This window comes from Priceomyces carsonii (assembly GCF_900007245.1).
Source record: "Priceomyces carsonii strain CBS4050 genome assembly, scaffold: Debaryomyces_carsonii_scaffold_2, whole genome shotgun sequence".
Lineage (NCBI taxonomy): Eukaryota > Fungi > Ascomycota > Pichiomycetes > Serinales > Debaryomycetaceae > Priceomyces > Priceomyces carsonii.
Genome location: NW_026946675.1, coordinates 485291 through 503297, shown reverse-complemented (window position 1 = coordinate 503297; position 18007 = coordinate 485291). Strand labels below are relative to the sequence as shown.

Here is an 18007-nt window from a genome sequence, read left to right as displayed (position 1 = left end):
CCTCACAAAAAAGATTTTCTGGATCAGTATTATAGTAAGTATGATGGGAAGTACTTTGAAAACGGTTCAAAGCCGCTAAGAATATGAAACCAAATGTGCCCTTTCGTAGAAAATCACATCCTGTCCAGGAGATATAATACCAGATTTGAGCTTGGTCTCGAGTTATTCAATTGGAGCTAAAGGTATGAATCCTTTAATTCCACAATTTGAATCGAAGCTCTTCTCACCCTCACATGATTTAAATTTTCAGTAAACTCAAAACTTTACTCTGTTTTCTATTTTCTGTTATCATGGTCAGGTGTATTGAGTAACGATCCTACGAGCCATATTAAATTTTTTTAAGACGAATACTTGTTCAACCAGTTCAAAGTGGCAGTGGGACTGCAATATATATATGTCAATAGTTGAATTTCTGACCACTATAGATAAGCTAGTGCAGTCGATCAATGATAAAAACCAAGAGCTTGAAGATTTAAAGAAGACGTACAACTCTAAATTGGAAATCATTAATAAGTATGTTAAAAAACTCCAAGAACTTCACGGAGAACTTGATGTCGATCCTCTGTCGAAATTAACGCACAAACAGTTTATTAGGAATTTAGAAAATTCAGTTCTTTGTCCCAATTGCGACGAAAAAGTTTGGTCGTTAGACGCCGATTCAGATTATATTTTATTTCCTAAGACACAACTTATGCATCTACTTCCAGAATTCCCAGAAGGAAACTGTGCTGAGGATATTCAAGCCCCAGTAATAGAGAAGTCTAAACCTGAGCAAAACATTCAGATCTATCACAATACACAACGAAACATAGAGAAGAACACTTACAGATCAGCTAATTTGACAACACCCAAGAAGACCTGCTCCTATTGCAAGAAGCCTGGCCACTCCCGATCAAAATGCTTTATTCGATTATCGAAACCTACAAAGTGAGAATGATCCTCTTGTGTGAGAATAGAAAACATCTCCAAATCGTATTCAGTTCTTTATATTACATTTTATATCATTTTAGCTAATTATCAACTGCTATTTCGTCGACTGGAACATGGCCTCTATTTTAGGAGTTAGTAAACTTCGTTTCATCAAAATTAAAAGATAAACGTACCTCTTCTAGATGCATCTTGCAATAGGGTGCAATCTACCAGACTGGGATTCATGTGAACGTAGCGCACAGTCGACCCTCTGATAAATAAATTCTTGACTGCCTTCAAATGTGGATACTTCGTTTCATTCGTACACGAAATGTTGTCTAATTTTAAATTTAGATATTGGTCCACTGATTTCAAAATACCTTTAATTTCTATGTCATTCTTTAATTCCACTGTAATCTCTTGATCAACTAGAGTTTTGAAAAAACTAAAAAAAAGCATTTGAACTTATGATTACCAAATTGTGCTATTTTACAACCCGCCAATCTAGTATCTGTTTGTCTTGCTTCTCAAGTTGAATAAACTTCAAAAAACTTTTGATTATGTAATCACTTTAAAAAATGTAAAGTAGTGAAGCGCTAAACAATATATTCGCTAACATAATCTAAATGATTAGAGTATTCACCTCTTAATTCTGTGTCCAGATTTAAATCCTGTTGAATACCAAAGAAGGAAGAGCTACCATTATCAGAATTGTGGGGCAATTTTTCTTGTTTATACTTTCCATTTGACTTCTTTCTCTTGGAATGAGTACTTTTTGACTTTGACTTCTTGGCTCGTTTGACAAGCACAGCAGGCTCCATGAAGTCGACTAAGCTGTAGTCGCTGTGAAGTGAAAATTGGTTCAAAGGGGAGTCGACGCTCAACTGAAGAGGCTCATCTTCCGCCACAAAGTGGATGTAGTTTTCAAAGTTCGATTCTCTGTCATCACTATCATTGAAACTTCTAGGTGTTCTCTCGCTTCGATCATTTAGTGATGCGGAGCGTGTTGAGCTTTCTTGTGGTACATGATGTAAAGCAAAATTGACCCCTGATAGTCGATCGCGATCTGTAGATTCTTTCACAACTTTCAGTTTGCTGCCCTTTTTTCTCCCTCTTTTTTTAGGTTGTCTCAATAGCTCAGCATTATTAAAGCAAGGCGTATCGCCATGACCCGAGTATGATCGATTTAATCTTTTTTCTATTGCGGGAGCTATATTGCCAGCACTTGAGATGTTATCATTAATAATGTCATCATTTTCGTCATCTTCATGTACATATTTCGGATTCTCGTTACCATAGTTTTTATTAGACAGAAATTTGAAAATAGGGTCTATTTTTTGTTTTTCAAGGACATTCCTTGCATTCATTTTAGCTATTTGGTAGTTCGATGGTGATCGGCCCCTTACAATCAATGGTGGAGTCTCTGTTGAAGCTAAAATAGTATAGTTCCCATCACTGAGTAACCCTAGTAATTCGACTTGTAATGTGAAATGTCTATTTACCATTGTTGGCTTTCTATAGTTGATAGATGTGGAAAATTGAATTCTTTCATATCTTGCTACGGTTGCAATTTTCCCCGGAGGATATGTATGCAAAATCGATTTATCCGATGTTTTCCAAATTTCGGCATTATCAAGAAAAAATAGTTTGTTAAATTGATCAATTTTACTCTCATTTCTAATATTTGCAGCTTGTTTAATAACCTGATGGCTGGGTAGAACCCCAGTTACTGCAGGATATACAGGAGGCTTAAATTGAGGGCCACGATCTCTTTTAGCTGTATGCTGTACTAGATTGATCTGCATATCATCTTCGCAGCATTTGGAGACCAAACGTAATGCAAAACAGTTGATGCTAACTTTTTGATTACCGGCGTCAATTGTATAGAATTTTTCGTTTGAGAAAATGCTATTGTCTTGGTCTTCAAACTCAAAAGCAGCTACCAATGTGAAATAATTTCTCTTATAGCCAATCCATTCGCCATTGATGAAATCAAAACCACGGTCAATCCTTGCGTTCACAAAAGGAAAGACATTCTCATCTGTCAGCATAAGGTAAATTGGCTTAAATAAAGTCGTAGTTTCAAAAGATGGCCCGACTTTGAACTGTAAACCAGATCTTGGTGCAACCTTTTTCTTATCTGTGCCGTCTAATCTGTCAGACATTTCATTGCTAACGGGGTCACTAGCGATGACGCTAGGAAAAAGATCGCCTCTGGTGTGTTTTAGTTCCGTCGAGTTTTCACTATCACTATATCTAGAGCTAAACTTCGGCTCATCATCTTTTAACAAATAATCGGAATTATCTTGCAGATCTTGAGATCTCGAACCTGAATCCCAATTGTAAGAATTCTCACCTGATTTCTCTTTACTTTTCTTGTTTTTTGCCATTGTGTCCAAAGGGGTTATCATTGAGTTCAATGGAAATATCATCGAACTCAGGAGGTACTTTTGTAAAAAGAATATTTGTTTCGTAAGTTGAATTAGCCGCTATAGTCGAAATCTAAACTTGAATTTTGCAGTACACAAACACATTTGTTCGCACCCGCATAGTTTGAGAAAGAACTGATAAAAATATGAACCCACACTAACAGTAAAGTTTCCTATCACTGAGGCAAAGTGACCCTAGCTATATCCACTTACATACTCAATTGACTCCCCAAAGTACACATCTTGCTCTCTAACGTCTTAAAATTAAGATGATCTTCGATTGTGTAACACACGACTCATCACCAGCTGGGGTTTAATTTTTTTTTTTTTCACTTTTAGACTAAAATGACTTCTTGTACCGTTATTACAAAAGGATCGCTCAACAAACAAATCATGGGAAAAAAAGCCATCGATTCACGTATACCTTCACTTATTAGGAATGGTGTCCAAGAGAATCAGCGAAGCTTCTTTTTTATTGTAGGCGACAAAGCCCGCAATCAGTTGCCAAATTTGCATTATTTGATGATGTCTGCAGACTTGAAGATGAACAAATCTGTTTTATGGGCCTATAAAAAGAAGCTTGCAGGTTTCACATCACATAGGAAGAAGAGAGAGACAAAGATAAAGAAGGATATCAAGAGGGGTATTAGAGAAGTGAATGACCAAGACCCTTTCGAAGCATTCATTTCAAACCAAAATATTAGGTATGTTTATTACAAGGAGACCGAAAAAATTTTAGGTAACACCTATGGAATGTGTATCTTACAAGACTTCGAGGCGATTACACCAAACCTACTTGCCAGGACAATAGAAACAGTAGAAGGGGGCGGTTTAGTTGTAATTTTATTGAAGTCAATGACCTCTTTGAAACAGCTTTATACAATGAGTATGGACATTCATTCCAGATATAGAACTGAAGCTCATAATGACGTAGTTGCAAGATTCAATGAAAGATTCTTGCTTTCGTTGGGATCTTGTGAAACATGTTTAGTGGTAGATGATGAGCTAAATGTTTTGCCTATATCTGGTGGAAAGCATGTCAAACCTTTGCCAGCAGCAGATGACGACGTAATGAGCTCGAAAGAACGCGAGTTAAGAGAATTAAAGGAAAGTTTGGTTGATGTTCAGCCTGCTGGCTCATTGGTAGACTTATCTAAGACTGTGAATCAGGCTCAAGCAATTTTAACATTCATAGATGTGATTTCAGAAAAGAGTCTCAGAAATACTGTTACGCTCACTGCCGGTAGGGGTCGTGGTAAGTCAGCTGCATTAGGGGTGGCTGTTGCTGCTGCTATATCCCACGGCTATTCCAATATTTTCGTAACTTCACCTTCTCCTGAAAACTTGAAAACTTTGTTTGAATTTATTTTCAAAGGTTTTGATGCTTTAGGATATACAGACCATTTGGACTATGATATTATTCAGTCTATGAATCCATCATTTAATAAAGCCATTGTTAGGGTTGATGTTAAAAGAGACCACCGCCAAACAATTCAGTATATCTCTCCAAATGATAATCATGTCCTTGGTCAGGCGGAATTACTTATAATTGACGAAGCTGCGGCTATTCCCTTGCCCATAGTCAAGAAATTAATGGGACCTTATCTTGTATTTATGGCCTCAACTATTAATGGGTATGAAGGAACAGGTAGATCTTTGTCAATTAAATTGATACAGCAATTACGTGATCAATCAACCATAAATAGCAGCAATGATACAAGTATTGTTTCCAGAGATAACAAATATACAGAATCTCTGATGATGAACAGGACTTTAAGGGAGGTTGTTTTAGATGAACCAATTAGATATAGCCCCGGAGATCCAGTCGAAAGGTGGCTCAATAAGTTACTATGCTTAGACGTATCATTATCTAAGAATTCAAAATTTGCAACCAAAGGTTGTCCTCACCCATCGCAATGTAATTTATTTTACATTAATAGGGATACTTTGTTCTCCTACCATCCTGTTTCGGAAGCTTTTTTACAAAAAATGATGGCCCTTTATGTAGCATCTCACTACAAAAACTCCCCGAATGATCTTCAGTTAATGAGCGATGCTCCAGCACATCAACTTTTTGTCTTGTTACCACCAATTGAGGAGAACGACAATAGGATACCTGATCCTCTTTGTGTCGTTCAGATAGCACTAGAAGGTGAAATATCAAAAGACAGCGTAAGAAAATCACTTTCCCGTGGACAAAGAGCTGGCGGTGATCTAATCCCATGGCTAGTGTCTCAGCAGTTCCAAGACGAAGATTTTGCGTCATTATCTGGTGCAAGAGTAGTGAGAATAGCTACTAACCCGGAGTATAGTGGTATGGGCTATGGTTCCAGAGCAATTGAACTTTTGAAAGATTATTATCAAGGAAAGTTTACTGATATGAGCGAGTCAGCAAGCACGAAAGACTTTGAGTTGACCAGAATTACAGATGAGGAACTAGCTAAAGCATCGTTAAAAGACGAAATTAATTTGAGAGATGCTAGGACGTTACCACCGCTTCTTTTGAAACTATCCGAGAAAGCTCCTTATTTCTTACACTACTTGGGTGTCTCCTACGGATTCACTTCTCAGTTGCATAAATTTTGGAAGAGATCTGGATTCACACCAGTATACCTCAGACAAACACCAAACGAATTGACAGGGGAACACACTGCAGTGATTTTGCATGTCTTATCAGACCGTGATGATACCTGGTTAAAAGAATTTGCTGGTGACTTCCATAGAAGATTCCTTCTGTTATTGTCATACGAATTTAGAAAGTTCACAACCATTCAGGCTTTAAACATTATCGAGTCAATTGGATTTGAAGAGGATTCTAATGTGAAATTTGAAAGAGCTGATTTGGATCAAATATTAACCCCATTTGACTTAAAAAGGTTGGACTCTTATGCTAATAATCTCTTAGATTATCACGTCATTCTTGACATGATCCCTATTCTTTCTCAATTGTATTTTACCAAAAAGATGGGTAGTGGAATAAATCTATCATCAGTGCAATCGGCCATCTTATTAGGAATTGGACTACAACACAAAAATATTGAGCAAGTTTCTTCTGAGCTCAACTTGCAGCAAAACCAAACGATGGCAATGTTCTCTAAAATTGTCCGCAAGTTTTCTGGATTTTTTAAAGAGATATTGAGTGATTCAATCGGAGAATCAATTTCTATAGTGGACGAGAATCGTGTTGAGAATGACATACTTGACATTGAAGCTGCGAATGACGAATTGCAGCAAGATTTGGAAGAAGCAGGTGATGATGCTTTGTCAGAATTGAAGTTGAAACAAAAGGAGCTTATAAATGCAATCAATTTGGATAAGTATGCAATCGCTGACGATGCAGAATGGGAGTCTGCAGAGAAAACTGCTGCAAGAGCCGCATCTGGACAGGGTATTGTTAGCGTTAAAAACAAGAACGTGAAAAGAAAGAAGGGAGAAAGTGCGTCGGAGATTTATGAGAAGGAAATGAAGCTGGCGTCAAAAAAGTCTAAGAAGTCTAAGCGTTGAATTATATAAGTCTATGCGGTAGAATAGAGAGAATAACTATTTTAAAGCTGAGCATTTAAACGATATGATGAGTTATTTGCTGTAACGACCACTCCACAAGATCGCGGAGACTTGTTCCAACATCATTCTTGTAGCTACATATAGTAAGATCAGTCCTTGCATAGTCATTTAAATCGCAATTTACATCTTCATTTTCGAATAGGTACTTATGGTTCTTCACAAATTCTGGCCATACGATATCAGTAAAGTAGTTTGGTGGATCAACCCAGAAGCCTGCCACAGTGTTATAGCCTTGCCTTGATTCTCTCCGTCTTTTAAGTGTTTCAAAACTACCATAAAAGAATAGTTTGACATCAAATAGCTTGCATATAGAGGGATCATGATAGAGCATAAAACCGTCGACCAATACAACTACTGTATCCTCAATCCCAGGAATTTCCTTTATTTGATCATCTATAATTTTACTTTCTTCCTTACTTAGCTTGAGTTCAGAGTCAATCTCTAACGATTCTATCTTGTTGTCGAATTTCTGGCTCTTCTTGATATCAGTAATGTATCTGACGAATTTCTCAAAATCAATTGCTCCTGGGCAATCCCAATTCTTTATATTCTTCTCATGGTCGACAGGAATCTTGTCATCTGGAAAGTAAAAGTCATCCTCGTGCACTATTATTGATCTCGGTAGCAATTCATATAACGCCTTTGCACATGTAGTCTTTCCTGATGACGAGGGCCCTCCAAGAGCAACCAAGAGAATTTGCTTGTAGGCTTTAAGAACCATGAGAAAACATGCATCGAGAACCTAGTTGAGAAATCATGTACGACTATTTTGAAATAATGCGAGGGATACTTTTCGTAACAATAGCGCTCTGTCGGGTAAATTGTGTGGAACAAGACCTAGAGCACAACCCAACATAATAACCCCAGCTCTTGAAAGTTAGATAGAGGAGAGGGAGCCGACCCAAACTTTGACCTTTCCTTTCCTTATTTGAGCTTCTGGTTTACTTAAGGACCAACTTAGGTAGCACAAATTTCTAGTCATCCACTTTGGGATAGGGAACGTAAAACTTTTCTCCCATCCTCCATTTCTATTTTATCTCTATAACGTCCGATCATTTCAAGGATTACATTTCCCACTATGGCTACATGTCATTACCGTTAAAGCCATAAATAGAATCGTACTGCTTATTCCCACATTATAATACTTAGGTTCTTAACAGCAATTATAATGGGGCATTCATATGGCTAGTTTATTAAACAACCTTTTTACAGCTATTTCTTACCTACGAAGCTATTAAATACTCTATACCGATTATGGAAATAAAAATTGAAACCAGAAGTAATGAGATTCTTTTCATGCAAAGATATGCAACTCAGCGCTGGTTTCGGGGTCGTCTTTCGTTTTTAAGTACACCAGAGCAGATAAACCAAGTAGTGTTAGACATGTTTGTACAGGATTATCGGCATGAAAGTTGTTAACGAAAGTTGAAATCATAGAGTGCTCCGAAACCTATACCGCATATGGTTAAGATTTTGAATTTTTAACGCAACCAGACGGAGTTCGAATTCTATTACATTTCCGAAATAGGAAATAGTATAGGATTGTCAGTGCACACATAGATTAAGACGTTCTTAGAGTAAAAGGTATATGAATATCCAAAACCACCATCCTTTTCAAAAGAGAACTATATATACCTTTGAAGAATCTCTACTGTAAGGATTCCAAGCTATTGGCGAAGAAAAGAGAAAATTTTGTGGTATCTTTCACTCGGAAGCCGCAAAAGATTTTTCTCTTAGTTGCAACTAACTCCGTTTCTACACATACCTATAAACGGATTAATAGAAAGTTTGACTTTAATTTTGTTGGCAAAGACTGAGTCATATGAGAGAGGTAGAGAAACTGATTAGACTCAATTGCTGAAATTCACTCTATAGATCTGGGATAAAGTCAAGAAGTTTTATATTTTGGTGTTTCAATTTTTTTATCTGTGTTTCCTTCCCCAACTTATATGATATTAAAACTAAAGTCAAGTTGTTATCGCTAGTGAGTCTAATGAGTGAACTGCTGGCCAAGATTTCGCCTTCATCATCAACAGTGCCAAGTTCTAAGTCATTAGATCGAAAGACATTTCAGCTATCAAGTAGCAGTGCGCCGACTCTGCCAAAGGTTACTCAGTTTGAAAAGAGTAATGAGAAGAGGACGTCACCGTCAAGTAAAAATTTTCTTTCAGACCTCAAGAGCTTCAATATAGATAGATCACAATATAAGCATTACGGTCATCAGTCACTGCTTAATGCGCAAGCAATAGAAAAAATAATACTTAATTCAACTGAAGATGAAGTCAAGTCAACCGCTAAAGATGACCCAAATATAGCATTGGATAGTTCGAGAGCTAATAATAGAATCATAATTGACGAACGTATATCTGAGATCCTTGGAATACCTCCACAAATGGTTGATGAAGAATCCATCTGGCCATATAATACAGAGACTTTGAATGAGATCTTGAAGTTGAAAACAGAACAAGAGAGGACTAGACAGGAAACTATTAGATCGGAATACGGAGCTACTGCCGTTGAACTTTTGAAACTAGCCAGGTCAATGAATATTCATAGTGACTTGGTCCCTTTCCTATTTGTAAGTAATACATCTGTGGAAGATTTGGGTCTAAAAATAGAAAGAATCCAGAGAGACGCCCACGAAGTAATAAATGAAATTACTGCGAAAGCAAGAGAATTGACGCCGCAAATGAAAGCGCACAAGAGAAAGCATTCCGATATTAACTTGCCGTCTTTTTATGAGACTGCGGAAAAGATTAGACCTCCCAGTAGTCAAGCATCTCCCCTGAGGTCACCGATAAAACTGCCACCCATCATTCATCGCAGGGTTATTTCTGATAATAGTGGAGTAACTGAAAAAGAGACGCAAGCCTTGCAAACTGCAAGGCAACAATCACCGATAATTCTGAAACAGCATCTGCCGCAGCAACAAACTCAAACTATGCAAACAAATATGTATCCAATATACTACGCATCTGGCCCTCAAGGTGCAGCATCTGGACAACGGAGTCAGTCTCAGTCAAACGAGGTGACAACCTCTAAATCATTGGGATCACCTTATGCTCAAAAATACAATGCAATGAAATTTCCATTGACCCAAAATACATTTCAGCCTGCTCCTAACTATATCCCACAGTACCCTTACTTTGTTTCGTCTCCACCTAACAACCCTCCGTTTATGATGCAAGGTCAAATTCCTCCAGGTATCGTTCCTGCGGCGCCGATTCATCATTTCCGTTCACCTGACCTGGAAAGGCCCCCCACTTCAGGGGGCTCTGTTAGGGGCCCTGTTTTTGAGCCAGAAGATGCGAGTCCGTATAAGAAGCAAAAATCATCGAGGAATTCAAGTATCAATTTTATGATTACAACTCCTAAGAACCCACCAGCTCGTAAATATAACAACCCCCCAAAAGACAAATCTGGTTGAAATTTATTTCATTTCTTTGTACAGTACAACTCACATATACCCCCTCCCCCAATTCAATAGATAATTCAAATTGCAGTAAGTAATATATCGTGGTAAAATCAAGGTAAAAGATATTGCATGTTAACTTGGTTTTTCTGTTATTTCATTTACGTGCTTCCATAGAATCTCATTCAAAGCACTTTTATTAAATCTTAGTCTTACTTTTCTATTAATTTTTATTTTTTTTTCTTTTTGCAATTGGAAAAACCGTTGAGTTCCGAGAGCAATCACTGTCGCCATAGTTTTGATAAAAAGTCCGAAAACGCTTATAACTTGAGGATTGAGTCTCATGTATTTCATGACTAAATGTCCGAAGAAGTGAAAGATAAGAATAACTATACTGAGCCACGACTAAGAGATCATGAAGAGAAACAAACACCTTTCACTGTATTCACTAGGGGAAGTCGATTTTTACTCATCTCAGTCTTGTGCTTAATAGGATTTTGGAGTACATGTTCAAACCCTATATATTTTCCAGCTTTGCCTACTTTGGAGAAATATTTTCATACAAACCCATCTAGAATGAATATATCAGTACTTTCATATTTGGTACTTCAAGGAATATCACCTTCAATCAGCTCAAACTTAGCTGACAGCTTTGGTAGAAGACCAGTTCTTACTTTTTCTTTAGTCATTTTCATAGTGGCTTGCATTGGTATATCACAGACTAAGGCTTTTTGGCTCTTAATAGTGTTAAGGTGTCTTCAGGCTGCTGGTATAGCCCCCGTAATATCAATATCATCTGGCATCTCAGGAGACGTCTGCACACGAGAAAATCGGGGTGGGTTCATAGGTATCACTTCTGGTTTTCAATTACTAGGTAATGGTTTCGGAGCCATTATTGGAGCTGCATTAATGAATCTGTTCAAGAGCTGGAGATCCATATTTATATTTTTAATGATAGGTGGAATTGTTACATTTGTGATCACGCTTGTGCTACTTCCTGAGACGGGAAGAAATGTTGTCGGAAATGGTTCCATCGAACCCCAAAGCTGGTTTCATAGGCTGCCGATAATATATTTTCCTAAATTTAAAAATCGCTTAAATAATGCTACATCTACTTTGATTCCATCCAGAAAGTTCGATATATTTGCATCCTTTAAAATTTTGTTTCAAATCAAGGTTTTTCTTATTTTGCTTCCTGCCGGGATCCAATTCACAATCTGGACGATGGTGCTAACTTCTATGTCTAACGTTTTGGAGAATAAGTACGGCTATTCTGTCTTACATGTGGGTTTAATATACTTACCGCAAGGTATCGGTTGCCTTGTTAGTGCCTTAGGTACAGGAAGATTTTTAAATTACTATTACAAAAGGCGAAAGGCTGCGTATGAGCTTCAATATTCTGGCTTTTCTGATTCGGAGAAACCTAAGTTTAATCTTTTGAGGAGTAGGTTTGACGTCTGCTTAGTCCCTGGAATATTGGCTATAGTAGGAGAAGTTATATTTGGGTGGTGCATTCAGTACAAAGAGCCAGCGATATCGATTATCATATCTACTGTGTTGGTTTCTACTTCGGTTTCCAGTTTTGTATCTATAGCGACCACCATTTTGGTCGATTTATTTCCAGAGCATAGTTCAACACTGACAAGTTGTATGAACTTAGTACGATGTTTATTGGCTGCATTATTTGTTGGGGTATTAGATAAGATGATTAGTTGTATGGGATATGGTGGAACTTTTACTTTCATGGCCGGAATAGGTGTCCTTGCCGATTGCGGATTGATTGTTATGGTTTTTCAATACACCAAATCTTTATCAAACCCTTCTGTATAGGGCGGTGAGGTTAATAGTGGATGTATTTTAAAGGACTTATATAGATATAATAGAATGATAGATGACTAAGAACCATTAGGGCTCTACATAGAGTGACACGAATTCCAATGCATTAAGGAGCCAAAGTTCTACACCATTGTAAAACACTGATAAACCATTCTTAAGTATCTACTACATTTACAGAGTCTCGCAACGAGAAATAAATATTAATTGAAAGTGCTAAATAAGTAAGTTATCACAAGCTCAACTATTGAGAAGCACATTGAACACCAGGACCAGCACCACCTTCTTCTTCATCAGAATCATAAGCATCACGTCTATTTCCAGCAGTGTGCTTCCTAGGGTCTACGTCCACCAAATCGCAATCATCAACTTCCACACCCTTTGGTATAGTGACCTTAGATCTTGGGGGAAGAATACTTTCTAATGCCTTCAACTTTTCTTCATCTGCAAAATGATTCTTAGGGAATTTAACAGTAAACTTAATAAATAAATTACCTTTACCACCATGTCTGTAAACAGGCATACCTTGATTTTCGATGACTTTTTGTGAGCCTGGGGAAATAACTTCGCCCGCAATTATCGAAGTCCTAATAAATTCACCAGATACATGTTTAAATGCAAGCTCTCCACCAGCTAATGCCGTCAATAAATCAATTTCAGCTTCATAATATAAATCATTACCTTTCCTTGTGAATTTATCATTTGGCTTCTCATCAACAACAAAGATCACATCGCCTGGAGTGATACCAGGCTCTTGATCACCTTCGCCGCTAAAAACAATTCTTTGACCATCTTTCATACCTGGATCAATATGAACTTGTAAAATTTTACGCTCTGTCTGGGTTTTCTTACCTTTACAAGCTGCGCAACGATCCTTAGGATCACAAATATCACCGGTTCCTTGACATACATCACATACCGTTTGAAATCTTTGAATCATAGGACCCATCTGCCTGGTGACAAATTTCATACCTTGACCATGACAAGAAGTACATTGCTTGATTTTGCCCTCTTTACCTCCACGACCGTCACATTCTTTACATAAAACAGTCTTGTTCAATGCCAACTTAGCTGTTCTACCTTTATACAACTCCTCTAAAGTACACGAAATCGAATGTTTGATATCTTTTCCTTTGGTGGGCCCACGAGAAGCTCCACCACCCATGCCACCAAAACCACCACCAAAGAATTGAGAAAATATATCTTCTGCTCCCATTCCTCCCATTCCTCCAGCACCTGATAAACCTTCTTCACCAAACGAATCATACGCTTCTCTTTTTTCATCATCTGATAATACCTCATATGCTCTAGAAATCTCTTTAAATTTTTCAGCGGCCTCTGGAGATGCGTTTTTATCTGGATGGTATTTTAAAGCTGCTTTTCTATAAGCCTTCTTTAATTCAGTATCGGATGCCGATGGCGAAACGCCCAATAGATCATAAAATTTCGTTTCCTTGACCATTCCTCTAACTTTATTCTACTAAATCAATAATGATACAAGTGAATTCGTTTCAATGATTAGAATTATAATTACCAAGTTTAAAGAATAAATACGATTCTACTTGAGAAGAGGAATAAATTGTGATAGAATATTCTTCGAAATTCTTTGAGCGCCTCTTCTGAAAAATTTCTTTTTGGTCAGAAAAAAAAAATCGTTTTGTGTCGCTTATCAAATGTGCATACAAGATGATTAGAAACAAAGTGGCTGCTTAGTATAAGTTGCAATACTAAATCTAAATAGCTATGGAATTTAACGAAATAAAAGTGTCTCTTTACGAAGTAAAGGCTCTAACCAGCATGTTCAAATATCTCACTGTGCAACTTACCATTCTTCACGGTATGTTTGATCTGCTCCGGAGCTGCTACTTCGATGAAATCATCGTCTTTAGGAAGATTAATGTTCAATGCAGTTGTGCAACTTGTGAAAACTTGAGGATCAGCCTCAGCAGCTTCTTTAGATAAGTAGATACTACCCTCGTCTGATTTATCGATACTAATGACACCTACAGAGCCAGTAACTTGCACACCAAACTTGTAAGACTTGATTATGTCAATTCCTGAGATTAAAGAATCAACCACAACCCCAGTTTTACGAGTTTCAGATATTGAAATAGCATTTGCTTTTCCTTTCACTTGAACGGTTAATCCATCACAGTTTCCAATATAGATCGAGTGGTTCATTTCAGCATCGATTATAATTGGCAGTTGTACGTCATCAGCAGTATAGTTCTCAATCATCCACTTAGAGCCATCAACTAGTTCTTTACGAGGTGGTTTCGACTTTGGAACAGGCCCAGTAGATAAATTAGATGGTTTCTTCGATGCGGCAGGCTTTTTGGGAACCGCGGGAGGCTTCTTAGGAGCGGACTTATCAACCTTTTTAAGGCCCGATGTAATATTTTCACCTTTGTTGAGTTGAGCAAACACGGCATTCATGCCTCCTGTTGATGATTGTGTTGGAGTCTCTTCTTCAAAGATGGTCGCTGGTGGCAATGGAGGTGGAGGTGGAGGTGGTACGCCGCCAGAAGGAGCAGTCGCAGTATCTGAGTTAGACGATGATAGGACATCCTTCAAAAGTTTACCATCGCGCTTATTCCACGATGGACCAGTAGTATGATACTCTTTGGCATATAAGCTAAGAGGTTCGAATATTCCCAAAAATTGTTTTACCCATTCAGTTTGCTTTTCGTCACCTTTATATTCTTTCATGATACGATTTGACCAGAATTGTGAACTATCTTTGAAATCAAGGATTATAGATACTGGGGTTTCAGTTGCAATCCATCCTAAAACTGCACTTCCTTCACTTATTGTGCTTAGGTGGTTGAAAAATTTCGATTTTCTATTTGCTTCTTTGATGTCATTAATCTTGCTGATGCATCGATTGATTGGTGAAAACAATTGCAGATAAGCAGGATCAGTAGGATCAGGCTTCCTTGTGATAGCGACTATCTCTAAGAATTTCTTTTCCTCTTCAAATGCTTTGCCCAATTCTTCGGCTGCTTCACCTACAATCGGATCGATCTCTTTCGATGTTTGAATGAATGGGGTTATATAAGAATCAATGTATTCCTTAAACGCGGAGATCAGCTTTGGTATTTCAGCTTGCGAAGGAACTGACTCCTTTTTCGAGCTTGTTTTTTGATTAACCTCTGCATTTGAAGTATTGGCTGTCGATTTATCTTTAGGTGACGTAACATCACTTGCTTCCTGTTGAAAAATTGTAATATCTTCAAGACGTGAAGTAGCCGCCTCTAATCTCTTGAGAATAGTAACTATATTATAGCCGTGTATATTGAATTGACTCTCTTCTGCCATTGTTGCTAGTATCCTCTCCTTCCTTACCTTTCTCGGTGGAAACTAAAGTTATATTTGTCAACAACTTCCTTAATTTTACGTGCTCCGACCAGACACGAAGGATCCAACTATATCAGTATTTTTCATCACCAGAAAGATTGCCGACTAAAACTCCAAAAGTAAGCGCAGTATTAGAATCAAAATTCTATATGACAATACTGAAAGCTATCATGGAGGATCAAAATCTTCCTCCTCAAAAACTTCATCCACTTATCGATGTCGTTCCACCAGATGAGCCAGAAGAGCCATTTTACAAGAACTACAAAGAAGGTGTCCCCATAGCGATAGATATGGGCCTTTCCACTGTGAGAGCAGGCTTGACAAACTCAGCAGAACCCAACAACGTCTTTCCGTCTGTGGTGTCTCGCTATAGACACCGTAAGTCAACGACAACGCTAACTATAGTTGGTAATGACTGTCTCAGAAGTCCTGCTGTGCGATCATCTACCAAACCACCCTACGACGGACCACTTGTAACAAATTGGGATTATATTGAGTTTATTATGGACTATACTATTGAGCATCTAGGTGTCACAAGTAATAATGGTAGGCTTAATAATCCTGTGATTATGACGGAACCTATTGCATGTCCTTTCAATCAACGAAAAAATATGTACGAATTGTTATTTGAAGCATATAGAGCCCCAGCGGTGACTTTTGGAATCGATTCATTGTTTTCTTATTACGCTAACACCAACGGAAATTCGAATGGATTGGTAATCGGAACAGGGCATGAACAGTCGCACATCATTCCAGTTCTTGATGGTAAAGGAATTCTTCTGCAGACCAAAAGAATTGACTTTGGTGGTAATACTGGCCAACAGTTTTTGTCTAGAATCCTTGCTTTAAAATATCCTTATTTTCCTACTAAATTGAATTCCAATCACACCACCAATTTGTTCAAAGATCATTGCTATGTTCTGACGGATTATCAACAAGAATTAAGTCACTATTTAGACATGGATTTTCTCGATAACCACGATATAGTTATACAGGCGCCAGTTGATGTCTCAAATGTTAGTGATAAGAAGAAGTCAGACGAAGAGTTGGCAAGGCAAACTCAAAGAAGAAGAGAACAAGGAAAAAGATTACAAGAACAGGCCCAGCAAAAGAGGGCTGAAAAGCTAGTTCAAAAGCAACAGGAATATGACTACTATGTTGAATTACAGAAGGAAATTGTGTCTCTTGATGAAAATTTAGTCGAAACGAAATTGGAGGAACATGGGTTCGACGACTTGAGTGATTTTAAAAAGTACTTTAATACACTTGAAAAGTCACTCAAAAGAGCAAATCAGGGAAATTTTGAGGAGGAAGAAAGTGTCGAACCTTCGACAACTTGGCCCCTTGTTGATATTCCAGATGATCAATTAACAGCTGATCAGATAAAAGAGAAACGAAAACAAAAACTTAATAAAGGTAACTACGAGGCTAGAGAAAGAAATCGTGAGCTTAAGAGACAAGAAGAAGAGGAAAAGATTCGTCGACAGAAAGAGGAAGAAGAATGGAGGAAACGCGATTTAGAAGGCTGGTGTAATCAGAAAAGATTGGAGGTAGCAGAAATAATTAGCAAGATGAAAGAAAGGGCAAAGCTAATCGATTCTTTCAAAGATAGAAAATCTATGGCAGCTCAACAACGTATGAAAAACATTGCCGACCTAGCTAATGACGAAAATGGTTCAACAAATTCGGCATCGCGAAAGAGACGCCGTAACGTGAGCTCAACAATTGATAATGATCCTAATGACACATTTGGAGCAAATGATGATGACTGGAGTGTTTACAGAGATATTTCCAATAAGACATTAGAGGAGGATCAAGAAGCAGATAATGAAGAAGTTGTGAAACTAGAAGAAGAGCTTCTTAAATATGATCCCAATTTTCACCAGGAGGATACTCTTGCTGCATCCCAAGTCTTTGATTGGAGAAACCTGGTATTGCACAAATTTTTGCATGGCCCTAGGCCAAATATTACGATAGCAATGCAAGCTGAAGGTATGGACCCAGAAGAAATCGCCAATCATCCTGATATTATTACTAAAAATCGCCAAATTCATTTAAATATTGAGCGAATTCGAGTACCTGAGATCCTATTTCAACCTATTATTGCAGGACTAGATCAGGCGGGTATCCCTGAGATCCTGGAAGATTTGATCCATCGGAGGCTAGATGGAATCTTGAAAGAAGGCGGCCAGTCGTATAGCATAGTTCAAGATGTCTTCCTTACTGGTGGCTTGGCTCGTTTGAAGAATATCAGACAGAGAGTAGAGACTGAATTCACAAGCTTTTTGCCAGTTGGCACGCCTTTGAAGGTAAGAACCGCAAGGGACCCTTTGTTAGACACATGGAAAGGTATGCAAAAGTGGTCTACAAGTGATGAATGTAAGAAGAGTTATGTTTCAATCAAAGAATATGAAGAATACGGTCCAGAGTATATAAAAGAGCACGGGTTAGGAAATGTATGCTTACGTTAAAATAGTTCTTTAATGGTGCTTTCTTTTTGAAT

General features: G+C 37.9%; 10 protein-coding genes across 10 annotated transcripts; 5 read left to right on the top strand and 5 right to left on the bottom strand.

The window, feature by feature from the left end:
• Positions 1 to 394: 394 nt before the first annotated feature.
• PRCAT00001717001 (uncharacterized protein) lies at positions 395 to 931 on the top strand (the record flags this gene model as incomplete). The annotated part of the gene is made up of 1 exon (XM_062951528.1): positions 395 to 931. One exon carries the CDS (start codon positions 395 to 397, stop codon positions 929 to 931), a length of 537 nt encoding a protein of 178 aa, XP_062808522.1.
• Positions 932 to 1086: 155 nt separating this feature from the next.
• Positions 1087 to 1368, bottom strand: SNP3 (Sm-like protein; the record flags this gene model as incomplete). The annotated part of the gene is made up of 1 exon (XM_062951527.1): positions 1087 to 1368. The coding sequence occupies one exon, from the start codon at positions 1366 to 1368 to the stop codon at positions 1087 to 1089; it is 282 nt and encodes a 93-aa protein (XP_062808521.1).
• A 137-nt stretch (positions 1369 to 1505) lies between these two features.
• On the bottom strand, positions 1506 to 3299 carry PRCAT00001715001 (uncharacterized protein; the record flags this gene model as incomplete). The annotated part of the gene is made up of 1 exon (XM_062951526.1): positions 1506 to 3299. The coding sequence occupies one exon, from the start codon at positions 3297 to 3299 to the stop codon at positions 1506 to 1508; it is 1794 nt and encodes a 597-aa protein (XP_062808520.1).
• A 384-nt stretch (positions 3300 to 3683) lies between these two features.
• Positions 3684 to 6842, top strand: PRCAT00001714001 (ribosome biosynthesis protein; the record flags this gene model as incomplete). Its single annotated transcript, XM_062951525.1, has 1 exon — positions 3684 to 6842. One exon carries the CDS (start codon positions 3684 to 3686, stop codon positions 6840 to 6842), a length of 3159 nt encoding a protein of 1052 aa, XP_062808519.1.
• A 55-nt stretch (positions 6843 to 6897) lies between these two features.
• PRCAT00001713001 (ribosylnicotinamide kinase) lies at positions 6898 to 7623 on the bottom strand (the record flags this gene model as incomplete). The annotated part of the gene is made up of 1 exon (XM_062951524.1): positions 6898 to 7623. The coding sequence occupies one exon, from the start codon at positions 7621 to 7623 to the stop codon at positions 6898 to 6900; it is 726 nt and encodes a 241-aa protein (XP_062808518.1).
• A 1272-nt stretch (positions 7624 to 8895) lies between these two features.
• PRCAT00001712001 (uncharacterized protein) lies at positions 8896 to 10329 on the top strand (the record flags this gene model as incomplete). The annotated part of the gene is made up of 1 exon (XM_062951523.1): positions 8896 to 10329. One exon carries the CDS (start codon positions 8896 to 8898, stop codon positions 10327 to 10329), a length of 1434 nt encoding a protein of 477 aa, XP_062808517.1.
• A 345-nt stretch (positions 10330 to 10674) lies between these two features.
• On the top strand, positions 10675 to 12144 carry QDR1 (multidrug transporter; the record flags this gene model as incomplete). Its single annotated transcript, XM_062951522.1, has 1 exon — positions 10675 to 12144. The coding sequence occupies one exon, from the start codon at positions 10675 to 10677 to the stop codon at positions 12142 to 12144; it is 1470 nt and encodes a 489-aa protein (XP_062808516.1).
• A 247-nt stretch (positions 12145 to 12391) lies between these two features.
• YDJ1 (type I HSP40 co-chaperone) lies at positions 12392 to 13609 on the bottom strand (the record flags this gene model as incomplete). The annotated part of the gene is made up of 1 exon (XM_062951520.1): positions 12392 to 13609. One exon carries the CDS (start codon positions 13607 to 13609, stop codon positions 12392 to 12394), a length of 1218 nt encoding a protein of 405 aa, XP_062808515.1.
• A 326-nt stretch (positions 13610 to 13935) lies between these two features.
• SRV2 (adenylate cyclase-binding protein) lies at positions 13936 to 15465 on the bottom strand (the record flags this gene model as incomplete). The annotated part of the gene is made up of 1 exon (XM_062951519.1): positions 13936 to 15465. One exon carries the CDS (start codon positions 15463 to 15465, stop codon positions 13936 to 13938), a length of 1530 nt encoding a protein of 509 aa, XP_062808514.1.
• Positions 15466 to 15653: 188 nt separating this feature from the next.
• PRCAT00001708001 (uncharacterized protein) lies at positions 15654 to 17975 on the top strand (the record flags this gene model as incomplete). Its single annotated transcript, XM_062951518.1, has 1 exon — positions 15654 to 17975. The coding sequence occupies one exon, from the start codon at positions 15654 to 15656 to the stop codon at positions 17973 to 17975; it is 2322 nt and encodes a 773-aa protein (XP_062808513.1).
• Between the last annotated feature and the right edge of the window lie 32 nt (positions 17976 to 18007).